Source organism: Dipodomys merriami, unplaced genomic scaffold (assembly GCF_024711535.1).
Source record: "Dipodomys merriami isolate MVZ:Mamm:240054 unplaced genomic scaffold, mDipMer1.0.p SCAF_13, whole genome shotgun sequence".
NCBI lineage: Eukaryota > Metazoa > Chordata > Mammalia > Rodentia > Heteromyidae > Dipodomys > Dipodomys merriami.
Window position 1 is genome coordinate 37,634,971 of NW_027202604.1, and position 18,369 is coordinate 37,653,339.

An 18,369-nucleotide genomic window follows, 5' to 3' on the forward strand; every position below is an offset into this window, starting at 1 on the left:
AGAAGATAGATATGATCTATCTAGATATCTATTGATAGACATATCTTGACATAGATATATCAATAGATACACATCTTGTCTAATTTTCCTAAAAACTCAGAATTTGCATTAATATCTACACAATTCCCTGAGAGGATAAGTGAGATTCTTCCTGAGACACAAAATGTGTAATTGCTTCAACTCAGATGTGAAGTCAGATCTTTCTAGCTACTAAGTCCATTTTTTTTTTCTTTTGTCAGTCATGAGGCTTGAACTCAGGGCGCCGTCCCTGCGGCACTCTTCAGCTCAACAGGAGTGCTCTACCACTTGAGCCACAGTGCCACTTCGGGTTTTCTACTGGTTTATTGGAGATAAGAGTGTCACGGACTTTCTTGCCCAGGCTGGCTTTGAACTGTGATCCTCAGATTTCAGCCTCCTGAGTAGCTAGGATTACAGGCGTGAGCCACCAGCTCCTGGCAAGTCCATAAATTTCTAAGCATACCTTGATGCCTTGGTTTGCCTAATTGTTTAGCCCTAAATAAAAATGAACCCCAAGTGGTAGTTTTTATTTACGTTCCCATGTTAAATTGTGCTCTAGATTTTGGTGAAAGAAGTATGGTGACGGAACGAAAACATGGCAGCAAGGCTCAAGTGGTAGCATGCATGCCTAGCAGGCACAAGGCCCTGAATTCAAATCCCAGTACTGACAAAAAAGGAAATCTCCATGTAATAAAAGTGAAATTTTTTACATGAATTGAATGCATATTTGGACTGTCTGTAAAAATTAGACTAACAGCTGAGTACTGATGGCTCATGCCTATAATCCTTGCTACTCAGGAGGCTGAGATCTGAGAATCACCATTCAAAGCCAGCCCACGCTCTTAAGTCTGTGAGATTCTTTTCTCCAAATAATTACCAAAAGCTAGAAGTGGAGCTGTGGCTCAAGTGGTAGAGTGCTAGTGCTGAGCAAAAATGCTCAGGGACAGTTGCCTAGGCCTTGAGTTCAAGCCTAGGCTAGCCCCCGCCCCCCCCCCCCCAATATTAGATTAACATAGATTTGATTGCTGTTACTTTCCTGGCAGGAGTCCATTGAGATGGAAGGAAAGAAGTCAGTGTCATTACAGAATTACCATGCTTTTTTCCGAGAGCTGGACATTGAAGTCTTCTCTATTCTACACTGTGGGCTTGTGACAAAGGTCATCTTAGATACTGACATGCATACTGAAGTAAGTGACTGACTGTAATCTGAAAGCCTAACATTTCAGAAAGTTCCTTAGGTCCATTCTTCTTTTTAGGAAAGGAATGACGGGAGGGAGGGCTGGGTGCTGGTAGGTCATGCCTGTAATCCTACTACTCAGGAAGCTGCAATCTCTCAGCTCTTCACCTCAAGGCTAGCGCTCTGCCACTTGAGCCAAAGTGCCAGTTCAGGCTTTTTTTTTCTGCTTATGTAGTGCTGAGGAATTGAACCCAGGGCCTCATGTATACAAGGCAAGCACTCTACCACTGAGCCATCTTCCCAGCCCCTCTTTTTTAGATTTTTAAGGAGGGTCATTCATATTTGTCCAGTGCTAGCCTCAAACCTCAGTCTTCTTACCTACATCCTCTCTGGAAACTCAACTCAAGCTAACACTTAGATGTGATCTCGCTAACATTTCCAGGCAGACTTCAGCCCCTCCTCCTGTGATAACTGGTCATCAGACTCTCCAAATTGCTAGAATTACAGGCATGAGAGGCTGGAGACATTGTGGCTAGTCAGCAGATCCTTTTTTTTTTTTTTTTGGGTGGTAATGGGATTTCAGCCTGTTCTGGTACAAGCTAAACAAGTGCTCTACCACTTGGATCACTCTACCAGCCAACTGCAGATAACTTTTAAAAAGACATTTTAGTGAAAAGTAGATATTTTCCGGACTAAAAACAATTGAAATATCATGAATTCTTATAAGATTATAGGCATATTTTGCTTTTGGAACAGGATTATATTACCTTTTTGTCTAGACTGGCTCAAATTTGTGGTCCTCCTGCCTCTGCTTCCCAATATGTGGGATTACTGGCAAACTTATTTTGAATTCTGATAAATTGAAAGAACAGTCATTCTTTATATGTAGTAGAGAGATTTTATTTTTTTCCCTTTCACATTAGAAGTCAGGTTCTTGCTCAGCACTGGTGGCTCATGCCTGTAAACATGGTTACACAGGAGACTGATACCTGTAGTATTCTCAGTTCAAAGCCACCCCATGCAGAAGTGTGAGACTTTATATCTAGTTAACTAACACAATGCTGGACTGGAGGCATGGCTCAAGTGGCAGTTTGCCAGCCATATGCAAGAAAGCCTACCCAGGGTGAGGTTCTGAGTCAAGCCCCACAAAAGAAAGTCAAGTTCTTTACCTACCATCCATGGGTGAGTGGAGTGAATGTGAAATGTGCCAGCACTACAGTGTGTAGCATACACTTAGAATTAATCCCCCTTTCCTCATGAAACAGGCTACAGAGGTTATGCAACTTGGGCCTCCTGAGCTGCTTTTCTTGCTAGAAGATCTCTCCCACAAGTTAGAGAATAAGCTGACACCTTCTTCTGCCAAGAGAATTCCCTTCTTCAAGGTGAGTGGAGGCAGAGAAATAGGACTTGAGCTTAGTGGATGTGGAAACAAGCAAATGTTAGTAATGAGTAAGTTGTCCCTTTTGTGTTTGGGTCACTGGGTAACAGCCTCAGATGTATAGAATAGGCATAAGTGTGTACATCTAGCATGAAGGGGACAAGTGGTAAAATGTGACATTTGAACATTAATGCATCTGGTTCCTTGGTTCTTTCTTTGTATTATTTGGTCTGCATTCCTGTCACGCTATATACCTCCTGGTTCAGCCTGGACTGCAGTGTTCCTATTTATGTTTTCTGCCTAGCTGAGGAATACCTACTTTATACTTTGTTTACCTCATTTGTTCTGATGGGCCTGTTTCTTTCTTTTTTTTTTTTTTTTGGTCGGTCGTGGGGCTTGAACTCTGAGCCTGGGCAATGTCCATCAGCCCTTCAGCTCAAGGCGAGCACTCTACCACTTAAGCCACAGCGCCACTTCTGGTTTTCTGGTGGTTTATTGGAGATAAGAGTGTCACAGACTTTCATGCCCAGGCTGGCTTTGAATCACGATCCTCAGCTCTCAGCTTCCTGAATACGTAGGATTACAGGGATGAGCCACTGGTTCCTGGCTGGGCCTAAGTTTCTTAATCAAACACTATTATTACTCCACAAAAACTATTCTCTTGATAATTCTTTTGTCAGAATAGCATACTAGAAAGCTGAGCACTGGTGGCTCATGCCTGTAATCCTAGCTACTCAGAAGGCTGAGATCTGAGGATGGAAGTTCAAAGCCATCAAGGGCAGGAAAGTCCTTGAGACTCTTATCTGCAATTAACCACTAGAAAACCAGAAGTGGTGTTGTGGCTCAAAGTAGTAGAGTGTTAGTCTTGAGCAAAAAAGCTCAGGGACAGTGCCTAGGTCTTGAGTTCAAACTCCAGGACTGACCCCGCCCCCTAAAAAAATTACATACTAGGCAAGTAGCTCAGGTCTCCTTCCACTCATACCTAGGATCAAAACTCCTTAAATTAATTTTTTTTTTTTTTGGTCAGCTGTGGGGCTTGAACCCAGGACCTGGGTGCTGTCTCTGAGTTCTTCTGTTCAAGGCTAGTGCTCTACCACTTTGAGTCACAGCTATATTTACAGTTTTTTAATTGATAAGTCTCACAGACTTTCTTGCACAGACTGGCATTGAACCATGATCCTCAGACCTCAGCCTTCTGAGTAGCTATAGGCATTAGCTACGGATGTCAGCCTTAATGATTTCAGAGAATCTGTCCAATAGTTTCTTTCCCCATAAGTCTGATTTTATTGTAGAATAAAGGAAGCTGGAATGTTGGATTCTCACATCTCCATCAGAAATCTACCCAGGAAGTTGTTCATTGTGTTGTTCAGCTATTGGCCCCAATGTGTAACCATTTGGAGAACATTCACAACTACTTCCAGGTCAGAGACTATCTTACTGTCTTAGAGACTTAGAAATCACTAAGTCAACATAAGAGTTCAGTTGTTGATGAGAAAAATTAAGGAAAATTGTAATTGCTAGAGAACCTATCTTAAGATCTTCTTTCTTTTTTAGTGCTCAGTTGCTGAGACTCATGTTGCTGATAGGCAGGGAGGGAAAACTCAGGAATCCCACATAATGTCTTCCTGTTATCAGAAGCTGCTGCAGATTTTTCACAGCCTTTTTGCTTGGTAAGTATTTATGGAAGGTGTACAAGTAAGTAGTGTTAAGTATGCACTTTACTTGATACTGAGTAACTAAGGTAGAGAAAAGAAAAAAAATATGGAAACTTTATGTAACTATGCTTTATTCTTCATTTGCTCTTGCACCCCTTTCTTTTATGGAGCCATTATTATTAACTCATGTGGTAGTCTTCTGACAATATGAGCAACCAAGAACGAAACCAGGGCATCAAGCTTGGTAGGCATATACTCTACTACTTGAGCCATGTTCTCAGCCCATTTTGCTTTTGTTATTTTTAGATATGGTCTTGCTTTTTCCTTGGGTTAGCCTGAATCACAATCTTCCTATTTATGCTTTTCACATAGTTGGAATGACAAATTTGTGCCACTGCATCCAGATTCTTATTAGTGAGATGGGGTTTCAGAGACTTTGGCCTAGGTTGTCCTAGAACCACATTCTTCTCAATCTCTGCCTCCTAAGTAGCTGGAATTACAGAAATGAGCCACTGCACCCTCCCCTTCTTAGTCTTACTGAATTGTGTAATAGCCGGGGGAGTATATGTAGTAAGATATATCTGTAGTACCAGTTACTTGGGATGCTGAGCTGAATGTATTGCTTCAGCTGATATGTTTGGGTAACATAGTGAGAACCTATTTCAAAAAAATAACTAGACTAAAAGCATTTATTTATTTTTATTTTTTGCTGGTTCTGGGGCTGGTACTGAGGGCCTAGTACTCTTGTTCAACTCTTTTTTTTGGGGGGGGGGGGGATCCAGTCGTGGGGCCTGAACTCTGGGCCTGGGCGCTGTCCTTCAGCTCTTTAGCTGAAGGTTAGCACTCTACCACTTGAGCCACAGCGCCACTTCCAGCTTTTTTCTTTTTGCTTATGTGGTGCTGAGGAATCAAACCCAGGGCCTCATGCATGCAAAGCAAGCGCTCTACCACTGAGCTACCTTCCCAGCCCTCTTGTTCAACTTTTGCATTTAAAGCTTGTGATCTACCACTTGAGCTATACTTCCATTTCTAGCTTTTTAGTGGCTAATTGGAAATAGAGTCTCACAGTTTCCTGCCTGGGCTGGCTTTGAACTGTTATCCTCAGATCTCAGCCTCCCGAATAGCTAGGATTATAGGTATATGCCACTGCCAACTAGCTGAGGCTTTTAGTTAAGGAATTGTTTCTAAATAAGTTGTAATTAAATCTCAAATTATGTTGTAAAGAGTTAAACACATTGTCAGCTAGCACTTCTCAGAACACTGCATAAGCACTGAGGCTTGATGAGGTCCTTAAAGGATAGATAGACTGTAGGGAGATAGAGAGTTGGAAGGCACATCTCGGAGAAAGTAGAATAAGGAGGTGTGAGGGGGGGACCAAGATGGCGACGGGGCAGTAGGGAAACGCCACAGCTCTCTCCAACCAAAAAGAGAGTTCGAGTTCCAACGCTTAATCTCCCCAAGAGACCGACAACAACAAAAAGACGAACACTCAGAGAAAAACCAGAGGCGGAGAATAACAAAAAAGAAAGAGGAAAAGAATTTCAAAACAGAGAAAAGCGAAGACCCCTCCCCCAACCTTTACTGGCCGCGCGGCAGCGCACCAAGCCGCCGGCCAGCCGGCCCGGCGGGGGCTGTGGGAGCCCCAGAGAAACAGCAGAGACACAGGGGGCCACTTTCAGAACATCAGGTACTGGTTTGTAGAACAGCAGATCGCCAGGAACAGAGAAACCTACCAGCCGGGAGTCTCCACGAGGATCCCACCCCCACCCCTCACTCTCCACCCGAGCAGAGAGGCTCCATCCCTCCAAAGCCGCTCGGCATCAGCAGAGTGACAAAAGGACCTGCGGCAGACCACCCGGCCCGCGGATCGCGATCGCAACGATCCAGCACTCTCCACCCGAGCAGAGAGGTTCCATCCCGCCAAAGCGGCTCGGCGCGACAAAGGGTCCTGTCTGCAGACCACCCGCCCGCCCGATCACGATCGCAACAACCCGGCGGGGTCACTTGGGCCCCAGAGGTACCGAGAAGAAGCTGCCTGAGCGTGGACACTCTTGACCCAACAGCTTCGACAGAGGCAGAGACAGAAAAGAATCACACAGAGCCACCACCGCCCAACCCAGCCCGGATTGCAACAACAACTGACGACCTACACCACACAGAAACAACCAGCTCCAGGGTGAGTACCCCACAGGGGAAGTGTATCCCTCAAGGGAGACCAGAGCTGGAGGGAATCCCCAGACCCTGACCTAGACTCCCTACCCCAGCACCCGGACCACAGGACCCACTAAAACTGGGAACTGTTTGAGAGCTCCACCAGCCCGTGGAGCACACTCAGCTGGCCAGGCTAGAGCAAGAGCACCCCTGGAAGGGAGCTTAAATGCCCAAGCCAGGAACAGCGCCCCTGGGTCAAGACTACCAACAGTAGAAGAAATTTGAACTGTGTCCCCCAGGCTGTATAACCTAGGGGGTATACACATCAGCACAGGCCTAACAAGCGCGCTCCAGGCTGGGGCCGGAACCAAGCCCGGGGATCCGGCACCTGAACAACACAACCAACTCCTCCCAATTGAAGTAAAAAGCTGAGCATACGCCTCAACAGAGGGGAGAAAACCAGGAAACAACACTCCCCCGGGAAGCACGCCTGTGACAACAAAAGACCTGGAGGCCCAGGACAAGAGAAGCCCAAACCCCACCAAAACTCCACCCATATACCCTAGACTGGGAATTGGGCAACACAGGCTGCCAGCACCTGATAGTAAGCAGGAGCTCAGACTGTTAAGGCGGCTCAGCAATAGAGTGATAGTCTTGGATGTATGAGGCCCTGGATCTGATTCCTCAGCATCACAAAAGCAAAAAGGGTCAGAAGTGGTGCTGTGGCTCAAACGGTAGGGTGCCAGCCTTGAGCTGAAAAGCTGAGGGACAGCACCCAAACCTAGAGTTCAAGCCCACAACCAGCCCAAAACAAATAAACAAAAACACATCAGGAGCCCATAGCAGACTCCAGCATTTGGGAGAGTGCATCCAGAGCATCTGTTCTTCACAAGAGCACCCGTAGGAGCAAACACAAGCAGTCTAGGCTGCTCAACCCTTCCAAAGGCGGGAACTGTCAGCAATCTACAGCAGAGAGCTGAGAATCCTAAGTAAGTCAGAATAGCAGCTGGAAATAGGCTCCCAACAGAACCCAGATCAGGCACAGACTCTCTCTACCAATACAGAATCAGCAACCAAGCAAAGACAGACACACCAAAACAAAATTGAAGAGCAGTCTCCTGAACCTCCATGCGAAAATCACAGAGAAAAATCACAAGGTTTACTACCACCCAGGACAGCAAGCTCACCTCAAAAGCCAGCAGCCACACAGGGGAGAGCCCCAGTGGGAGCAAAGCAGGAATGGAAGACAAAGGCTACTTCCAAGGGTTGCTGGAGGCAATGACTCAAGAAATAAAGCGAGAAATTTATCAGAAATTGAAAGAGCACAAGGATGAACTATCCAAAGAGATACAGGGTATCAAACAAGAGATGCATGCAAAAATAGAAGCTGCACAAACCTCAATAAGAAGTGAGATAAACGCCAAATTAGAGGTAATGCATACCTCATTGAGAGGTGAGATCAGTACTCTGAGAACCAACATTGAATCCATAAAGGGATCCATTTCCTCCATGCAAACCACAATAGAAGCCACTGTCAACAGAGTGAATGAAATGGAAGGTCGAGTGTCAGATACAGAAGACAGAATACACCAACTGGACCAAAAAGTGACAGATATGGAAAAATTACTCAAATTAAACCAAAGGGATATTCAAGAGCAAGCAGATAATGCTAAAAAATTTAACCTTCGCATAATTGGAGTGGACGAAGGTGAGGAATTCCAGAGCAAGGGAATGCAACACCTATTTAACAAGATAATCAATGAAAATTTTCCCCACCTCAAAAACGACCATCTTAACTACATCACAAAAGCTTATCGAACACCCAACAAGCAAGACCCCAGGAGAAACACTTCTAGACACATTATAGTAAAAATGATAGATCTGAATAATAAGGAAACAATCCTGCATGCAGCAAAAATGAAGAAGGAGCTATACTACAATGGGAAAAAAATAAGAATTACTGCAGATCTCTCCACACAAACAATGAATGCAAGAAAAGCCTGGGAAAGCACCATACGAGCCCTGAGAGCCAATAACTGCCAACCCAGACTGATCTACCCGGCAAAGCTAGCATTCACATTTGATGGAGAACTGAAAACTTTTAATAGCAAAGAAAAACTAAATGAATACATAAACATTAAGCCAGCATTACAAAGAATTCTAAGAGGGGGGACACAACCTGAAGAAAGCAGCCAGGAACTGGGGCCTGCCCCAAACAGGCATTACTCAAAGTCTAACTGAGCAAGCACAGGAGGAAAGGAAAAAAGAAAAACTTAGGAAAACGGAATGGCAGGGACAACAATGCATCTCTCTATACTTTCTCTTAATATAAATGGGCTGAATTCGCCAATTAAAAGAAAACGAACTGAGGACTGGATAAGAAAACAAGACCCATCCATCTGTTGCCTTCAGGAGACCCACCTCTCAGCCAAACATACAAACAAACTCAGAGTGAAGGGGTGGAAAAGGATCTACCAATCAAACGCCCCCAGTAAGAAAGCAGGTGTAGCTATCCTGATATCTGACAAAATAAACTTTTCATTAAAATCAGTACAGAAAGACAAGGACGGACACTACATATTAATAAAGGGAACAATCCAAGAGGAGGATATAACCATCATCAACTTATATGCCCCAAATATTGGTGCACCCAGATATGTCAAACAAATGCTCTCAAACTTACAGAATAAAATAGATCCCAATACGATAATACTAGGAGACTTTAACACACCACTCTCACCAAAGGACAGGTCTACCAACCAGAGGATTGGCAAAGAAGCTACCGAATTAAGAGAGGCCATACTGCAAGCGGAATTAACTGACATCTACCGAGTATTTCACCCTAAAACAACACAGTACACATTCTTCTCAGCAGCTCACGGAACTTTCTCCAAAATAGACCATATCATAGTTCATGCAAGGAACTTAAGCAAATACAAAGGGATCGACATAATCCCCTGTATCCTATCTGACCACAGTGGAATCAAGCTAGCTCTCAATAACAAAGCATACCGCAGAAATTTCTCCAATACATGGAAATTGAACAGCACACTCCTTAACAATGCCTGGATAACAGAAGAGATCAGAGAAGAAATAAAGCACTTCCTACAACTCAATGAAAATGAAAACACCTCACAAAGAAACTTGTGGGACACAGCAAAAGCAGTCCTGAGGGGCAAATTTATTGCCCTCAGTGCCCACATCAAGAGAATGGAGACAGACCAAGTAAATAACCTCATGTTGCAATTAAAACAGCTAGAAAAACAGGAAAAAATGGAACCTAAAGCTACTAGAAGAAGCCAGATAACCAAATTAAAAGCAGAGATTAACCAATTAGAAAATCAGAAAACCATAACCAAAATAAACCAAACAAAAAGCTGGTTCTTTGAAAAAATAAACAAAATTGATGGCCCATTGGCTAGATTAATTAAAAAAAGAAGAGAGGAAACCCATATTAATAGGATTAGGGATGCCACGGGAAACATCACCACACGTACCCAAGATATCCAAACAATTCTAACAGACTACTTTCAAAAGCTATACTCTCTAAAGGAAGAAAATCGGGCAGAAATGGATGCATTTTTAGAGAAATACAAGTTGCCCAAACTGAGCAAAGAAGAAGTTAACCAATTAAATAAGCCAATATCCTATAATGAGATACAGGAAGCTATCAAAAGTCTTCCAACAAAAAAAAGCCCAGGACCAGATGGATTCACAGCAGAATTCTATAAGACCTTTAAACAAGAACTAATACCCATACTCCTCAAGCTCTTCAGAGAAACAGAGAAGGAAGGAGCTATCCCAAACTCATTCTACGAAGCCAATATCACACTCATCCCCAAACCAGGCAAAGACCCAACCAAAAAGGAGAATTACAGGCCAATCTCCTTGATGAACACAGATGCAAAGATCCTTAACAAGATTCTAGCTAACAGAATCCAGAAACACATAAAAAAAATAATTCACTATGACCAGGTAGGCTTCATCCCAGAGACACAGGGATGGTTTAACATACGTAAGTCAATAAATGTAATCCAACATATCAACAGAGCCAAGGTCAAGAATCACATGATTATCGCTACAGATGCAGAAAAGGCCTTTGACAAAATTCAACATTCATTCATGCTAAAAGCTCTGGAGAAAATAGGAATAGAAGGAACATTTCTAAAAACAATAAAAGCCATTTATGACAGACCAATAGCCAATATTATACTTAATGGGGAAAAGCTACAACCAATTCTCCTAAAATCAGGAACAAGGCAAGGATGCCCACTGTCTCCACTCCTCTTCAATATAGTCCTAGAACCCTTAGCCAGGGCAATAAGGCAAGAAAAAGATATTAAAGGGATCCTCATAGGAAAAGAAGAAGTTAAACTATCCCTTTTTGCAGACGACATGATACTATACCTCCACGATCCCAAAAACTCCATCCCCAAACTCTTAGAAATCATAAATCACTTTGGCAAAATAGCAGGATACAAAATAAACCCACAAAAATCAGTTGCCTTCCTATACACTGATAATGTACAGGAAGAGAGGGAAATAAAGGGAGCAACCCCATTCACAATAACCTCCCGAAAAATAAAATATTTAGGAATTAACCTAACCAAAGATGTAAAAGAACTATTTAATGAGAACTATAAAAAGTTAAAGAAAGAAATTGCAGAAGACACTAGGAAATGGAAAGACCTCCCATGCTCCTGGATAGGCCGACTTAATATAGTAAAGATGGTAATACTTCCAAAACTAATATACAAATTCAACGCAATTCCTATTAAAATCCCAATGACGTACATCACTGAAATACAGAAAACAGTCCAAAAATTCATATGGAACAACAAAAGACCTAGAATAGCCAAAACAATTCTAGGGGATAAAGACAATATGGGAGGGCTATCCATGCCGAACTTCAAACTCTACTACAGAGCTATAATAACAAAGACAGCATGGTACTGGCACAAAAACAGACCCGAAGACCAATGGAACAGAATAGAAGATCCAGAAATAAATCCACAGGCCTACAGCCAGCTGATATTCGACAAAGGAGCCAAAGACATACAATGGAAGAAACACAGCCTCTTCAACCGCTGGTGCTGGGAAAACTGGGCAGCCACATGCAGAAAACTAAAAGTGGACCCCAGCCTATCACCATGCACCAACATCAACTCAAAATGGATTAAAGACCTTAACATTAAACCTGAATCTCTGAAACTACTGCAGGACAGAGTAGGAGAGACACTTGAACTAATAGGCACAGGAAGGAACTTCCTGAACAGAGTCCCAGGGTCACAACAAATTGGAGAGAGACTCGACAAATGGGACTACCTTAAAATAAAAAGCTTCTGCACAGATAAAGCTATCGCAGCCAAGCTAGAAAGACAACCAACTAATTGGGAAAAAATATTTACCAGCAATATATCAGACAAGGGGTTAACATCCTGTATATACAGGGAACTCAAGAAACTAATCCCTCCCAAACCCAACACACCAATTACTAAATGGGCAAGGGAACTAAAGAGGGACTTCTCAAATGAAGAAATAAAAATGGCAAAGAAACACATGAGGAAATGTTCATCATCCCTGGTGGTGAAGGAAATGCAAATAAAGACAACCCTGAGATACCACCTTACCCCAGTCAGAATGTCCCACATCCACAAATCAGCCAACGACAAATGCTGGAGGGGATGTGGAGAACGAGGAACGCTATTACACTGCTGGTGGGAATGTACACTCATACAACCACTTTGGAAAGCAGTCTGGAGGGTCCTTAGAAAGCTAAAGATTGACCTCCCTTACGACCCAGTCATACCACTTCTAGGCATCTACCCTGAACAACAGGAACCAATATACAAGGACACGTGCACCTCCATGTTTATTGCAGCACTGTTCGCAATAGCTAGGATATGGAAACAACCTAGATGCCCCACCACAGATGAATGGATCCAAAAATTGTGGTATCTATACACAATGGAATATTATGCAGCCATTAGAAATGACAAAATAATGGCATTTGCAGGGAAATGGATGGAGCTAGAAGGAATCATGTTGAGCGAGGTAAGCCAAGAACGAAGAGACAAACAGTACATGGTCTCCCTGATAAGTGGATGATGAATCCAAAATGTTAGGTGATATGACAAAACTAACAGGACTTAAGAAACAAAGAACTCCCACTCATCTGGTTGAACCACTACTAAATATCCCCATGCTGCTGATCACATATATGGTATATAACATATGAGCACCGTTATATATTACAGACTGTGATAGACAATTTGCTCCAGGAAAGTTAGAATGAACTTGTGACTTTAAATGAGCATCATTATTCCACAATACTGTGAATTTCCGGAAATTAAGTAATCACTTAATCACGATCAAAAAAAAAAAAAAAAAAAAAAGAACCTTGGGGAAGGGAGGGAGGGAGGGGATGGTAGGGGGAAAACAATGGAGGGGGTAACAATGTTCAAGAGGAAGTGGAAGTGTACTCATTACCTCACTCATGTAACTGTAACCCTCTGTATAGTATCTCTACAATAAAAAAAATTAAAAAAAAAAAAAAAAAAAAAAAAAGAGAACAATGCCAAAAAAAAAAAAAAATAAAGTTAATTTGTAAAGTTAATTTATCTTAATCAGTTCTAACTACAATTCAGACATTCAGGAATTAACTCATGTTCGAGTCAAATTTAAAAAGTACCATTTGAAAATCAAACAGCAAATGGAATCTTGAAATTGTTATTTGGACAAATGATTATAATCTGCTTCACTGTGTAATAAAAATGTTTGTATTCAGAAAAAAAAAAAAAAAAAAAAAAAAAGAATAAGGAGGTGTGTCTTTTAAATCCTTCTAGTCTTCAGAGATAGGTCCTCTCACATCCGTCCCTTTACACAGGTTTGCTGGGCAAGCTTTCCCAAGCTTAAGTGTATGCTTAATTTTATCTTCTGAGCTATAGGTATTTATATCCAGCTGACTGCTGAGTGCCCACTTACATGTGTCATCAACACCTCATCCAAAATGAATGTATCATCTCTTTCCCCAGCTCTGCATGGCTCAGTAAATGGCATCCCCAGTTTTCTGAGTCAAAAACCAGGAGCTATGCTCTGGACACTTTCTCTCTGCTGTCTACTGTTTCCCTTTCCCACTTGGGATCCCAGAATTCTTCTGATTCTGTCTTCTAGGTGACATTCAGTTAGTCATCTGTTCCTGTCTCTGTCTCTCCACTGCTTCTACCTTGCCAACATCTCTGTCCTGGACTAAGTCTCATTTTTTGTCCCTCTGATTACTACTAGGTTTTTCTTAAGTTCATACTCTTGTCTAGCTTTTTAGGCCCCTACTGTCTGACTTTCCCCTATTGTCTTTCCCTCTGCCTGGGACCATACTGAATTCATTTGGTCACTAAGCTCACTTTCAGCCGAAAGGATTCACACTCATACTTCCACCAAAATTTCCACACTTCTTGATCTTTTCAGATTCACTTCATTTCTTGAGATTTGAATTTATATTTCATTTCTTCACAGGCATTTTCTCTAACCCATAGACTAGTTAAACTGTTCTCTCTTCTTAACTCCTAGTACCCTTCCACTACTCTGTTAAGTCTCTCATGATTAAAACCACATTTTGCTATGATTACTTATTTGTCTTTCCTACTAGATTGTAAGCTCTAACTAGTCATTTTTGAGTCCTTTGTACTTAAAAGGAATGAGTGATTGGAAGAGATAGTTTGTGTGTATGTGTGTCCATGTATATGAACAGGCACTGAAGCTTAAGCTCAGGGCCTCACAACTCTTGCTCAGATATTTTGTTCAAGGTTAACACTCTGCCACTTGAGCCATGCCTCCATTTTCAGCTTTGTGCTGGTTAATTGGAGATAGTCTTGTAGACTCTTCTGCTCAGAATGGCATTGCACTATAATCCTCAGATCTCAGCCTCGTGAGTATCTAGGATTGTAAGTGTGAGCCACTGACACCCAACATTGAAAACAGATACTTCATCTAGGAGATAACAAAAGATGACAATTAAACAAACACATAGAATGATGTTTATTATTAATAGTTATTAAAGAAATGCACGAGATAGGGTAGCACACCCACTAACATGGCTAACTAAAAGTGTCAGCAAGAAGGTGAAACAACTGATACACTCACCTGCAGTAGTAGGACTGTAAAAAGTAGAGCTGTGGCTCCAATGGTAGAGCACCAGTTGAGCGTAAGAGTTAAGTGAGAATTTTTTTTGTTGTTTTTTTTTGGTTCGGTCGTGGGGCCTGAACTCTGGGCCTGGGTGCTGTCCCTCAGCTCTTCAGCTCAAGACTAGCACTCTACCACTAGAGCCACAGTGCCACTTCTGTTTTTTTTTCTTTTTTACTTATGTGGTGCTGAGGAATGGAACCCAGGGCCTCATGCATGCAAGGCAAGTGCTCTACCACTGAGCCACCTTCCCAGCCCATAAGTGAGAATGTTAAGTACTGAATTTAAGCCCTATGATTGACGCATGTGTGCACGCGTATGTGCGCGCGCGCGCACACACACACACACACACACAACCCAATAGATTTGTTGAAAAGGGTGGGTGCCATTGGTGGTTTGGAAAGTTTTTATGACGAAATGATCTAGAAGTTCAATTTTCCTGGGCCTTGAAGGTTGGGCAGAAGAATGTGAATGTGTAGAAAAGCAATTTTAGAGTTTTCTCCATCCAGCCATAATACAATAAAATCTGTGTTTTAAGAAAATCTTTTTGGTGGGGCACAGGTGGCTCATGCCTATAATTCTGGCTACTCAGAAGGCTGAAATCTGAGGGTTACAATTTGAAGCCTGGCTGGGTGGGAAAGTCCTGAGACTCTTACCTCCAATTAACCAGCAAAAAGCTGGGAGTGGAGAAGTGGCGTAAGTGGTATAGTGCCAATCTTTTTTAAAATTTATTTTTAAAATTGCTATTACAAAGGTGATAAACGGAGGCGGGGGTTACCGTTTCATAAATCAGATAATGAGTACATTTCTTTTGGGACATTGTTACCCCCTTCCTTCCTTTCATACGATTTTTCCCTCCTGGCCCTGTCTGCAAGGTGTATAGTTCATTTTCAATACAGTAGAGTGTCAATCTTGAGTGAAAAAGCTAAAGGGACAGCACCCAGACCCTGAGTTCAGCACCAAAAATAAAAGAAAGAAAAAACCTTTTTGGTAGACGTATTAGATGAATTAGAAAGGAACACACACACCTATTTAGAAAATACTGCCATGAACTACTCATGTGACAAGGAAAAAGTCCTTGTCTAAAGTGCTGGTCTGGGCTTGAGAAGAACTTACAAGACTTGACTTGTTAATGTAGAGAAAGGGATACTTTCTATTTTTAGCACATACCCATAGAGAATTTTTTTTTTTCTTTTTTGGTCAGTTGTGGGGCCTGAACTCTGGGCCTGGGTGCTGTCCCTCAGCTCTTCAGCTCAAGGCTAGTGCTCTACCACTTGAGTCTCAGCCCCACTTCTGGCTTTTTCTGCTTATGTGGCGCTTAGGAATCGAACCCAGGGCCTCATGCATGCAAGGCAACTCTACCACTGAGCCACCTTCCCAGCCCCCCCAATAGAGAATTTTGATGTAGCAATTTTGTATGTTGACTTAAATTTTGCAGAAGACTGACATCCTTGAGATGTAGGGAATGAGAAAATAACACACTGAGTGCTGTTAGATTTTTAAGGAAAGACTATTTGGGAACATTTGGACTTAGAGTTATGATTGAATTTGATACTTGAAACTTAACAGTTCTCTGCAAACCTGTTAACTTGCTGCTGGTACAGGCTGGAGGCCTCCAATGCTGTCCAAATAATCTCAAAGCCAAGAAGACCTCTTAACCACCTTATCTTGACTCTCTTTTAGGAGTGGATTTTTTCACACTGGAAATCGTAATTTGCTATACTCAGGCCTTGAGGTCCTTGCTAGCCGGCTGAAGCAGATAGAACGGGATCATCCGTTGGATGAGCTGATCAGGTAGGTGACACTGTGGCCTAGAGTATGTTTCCAAGAAATGTGAAGGAAGTTTATATTTTCAGGTTTTTCTTACGGTGTGAACTGTTTCACTTATGAATTCTGATAAATTTTGAAGCCTTAAAAAAAAAACCTTGAATAAATTCATGCATACATCAGCCTATAAGTTTTATTCCTTTTTAGGTAATGATGATAAAAAACATTATCCTCCTACTTAAGTTTCATTTTTGGTTAAAGTAGGGATTCAAACTGAATAGGCTGTCCTCAAACTTGCAGTCTTTCTGCCTCATCCCCCCACGTGCTGAGATTGCAGGTGTATGCTACTATACCTAGCTCTTAATCAACTTTTTTTTTTTTTTTTTGCCAGTCCTGGGGCTTGAACTCAGGGCTTGGCCTCTGTCCCTGAACTTCTTGTTTGTTTGTTTGTTTGTGTCGGTCATAGGGCTTGAACTCTGGGCCTGAGTGCTGTCCCTCAGCTCTTCAGCTCAAGGCTAGTGCTCTACTACTTGAGCTATAGTGCCACTTCTGGTTTTCTGGTGGTTTATTGGAGATAAGAGTTTCACAGCCTTTCCTGCCCAGGCTGGCTTTGAACCGCATTCCTCAGATCTCAGCCTCCTGAGTAGCTAGGATGACAGGTGTGAGCCATCAGCTCCTGGCTTTCCCTGAGCTTGCTAGCACTCTACCACATGAACCATAGTGCCACTTCTGGCTTTTTCTGTTTATGTGCTACTGAGGTATTAAACCCAGGGTTTCATGCATGCAAGGCAAGCACTCTACCACTAAGCCACATTCCAGCCCTTAGTTACCTATTAATTATCCAAGGGTCTATTCTATCTTCCAACAGGGCTGGGTATGTAGATAATAGCTAAGTATTAGAGATTGCCAGTATTCTTCCACTTGCCCATGAGAAAGACTGATGGCTAGGAAAAAAAGATGGAGATAAATCTGGGCCTTGATCTTGCTTGGCTGTTTTGCTCACAGCTGGCACTTGAGCCACACCTCCAGTAGCATTTTGCTGGATTAGCTGATTATTTTGCTGCCTTAGCTTTGAACCTACATCCTCCAGGTCTCAACCTCCTGAGTAACTAGGATTATAGATGTGAGCCACTGATGCTTCTTTCTTCCTTTCTTTACTTTAAATAGACTGCTTTAGTCAGTAGTGGTTGTGTGCATCTACAATCTCAGCTACTTGAATGGCTAAGGCAGGAGAATTACAGAGTTAAGACTGTTCTTGACAACATAGCAAGACTAATCTCAAAATAAAACTACTGCAAAAGTAAGAAGGCCAAGAAACACATTGAGGACTCAACATCCCTGACAATAAGGAAATGCAAATCAGAACAACTTTGGGATTCCATCTTACTACAGTAAGCACTTTACCACTTGAACCTGAGCTCCATTTCTGCTTTTGGTACTGGGGCTTGAACTCTAGGCCTAGACAGTCCCTGAGCTTCTTTTGCTCAAAGCTAGTGTTCTACCACTTGGCTTTTTCTGTGATTAATTAGAGGTAAGAGTCTCACAGACTTTCCTGCCCAGGCTGGCTTTAAACCACAATCCTCTGATCTCAGCCTCCTGAGTAGCTAGGATTGTATGTGTGAGCCACCAGTGTCTGGCTCCACTTCTGCTTTTTGATAGTTAATTGGAGTTAAGAGTCTCATGGACTTTCCTTCCTGTGCTGGCTTCAAACCTCAGTCCTCAGATATTAGCTTTTTCAGTAGCTAGGATATGGGCGTGAGCCATTGGCACCCAGTTGGAACTTTGATTTCTTGGACTTCCTTTGAATCAGAGTTGGCTTCTGTTTTGTTTTATTAAAGTGATGGCACTGTTTTCTAGGGCAATATACACTTTGAGTGGACTGAAATGGGTCATCTCTAGGGAAAGAATGACTAGTGTTCTGATTTATTTTGCATTGCTGGGGGGTTTACTCCAAGTCCTTGCACATGCTAGACAAAAGTTTATCACTGAATTGTTCTGTAGTTGTGTGTCAGATGTTATAGAACAAGTTTTGTTTTTTCCTTCAG

The 18,369-nt window shown here is 42.4% G+C and overlaps 1 protein-coding gene across 1 annotated transcript in view; it reads left to right on the forward strand.

Annotated features, from left to right (window-relative positions):
• Nucleotides 1-18,369, forward strand: part of LOC138824799 (Fanconi anemia group D2 protein-like) — a 76,100-nt gene that overhangs the window by 41,569 nt on the left and 16,162 nt on the right. Inside the window, exons 29-33 of the mRNA XM_070019089.1 lie at nt 1,062-1,205; nt 2,461-2,577; nt 3,866-3,994; nt 4,128-4,243; nt 16,241-16,351. Coding sequence (XP_069875190.1) covers nt 1,062-1,205; nt 2,461-2,577; nt 3,866-3,994; nt 4,128-4,243; nt 16,241-16,351 — 617 coding nt within the window. The remainder of the gene's footprint in view (nt 1-1,061; nt 1,206-2,460; nt 2,578-3,865; nt 3,995-4,127; nt 4,244-16,240; nt 16,352-18,369) is intronic.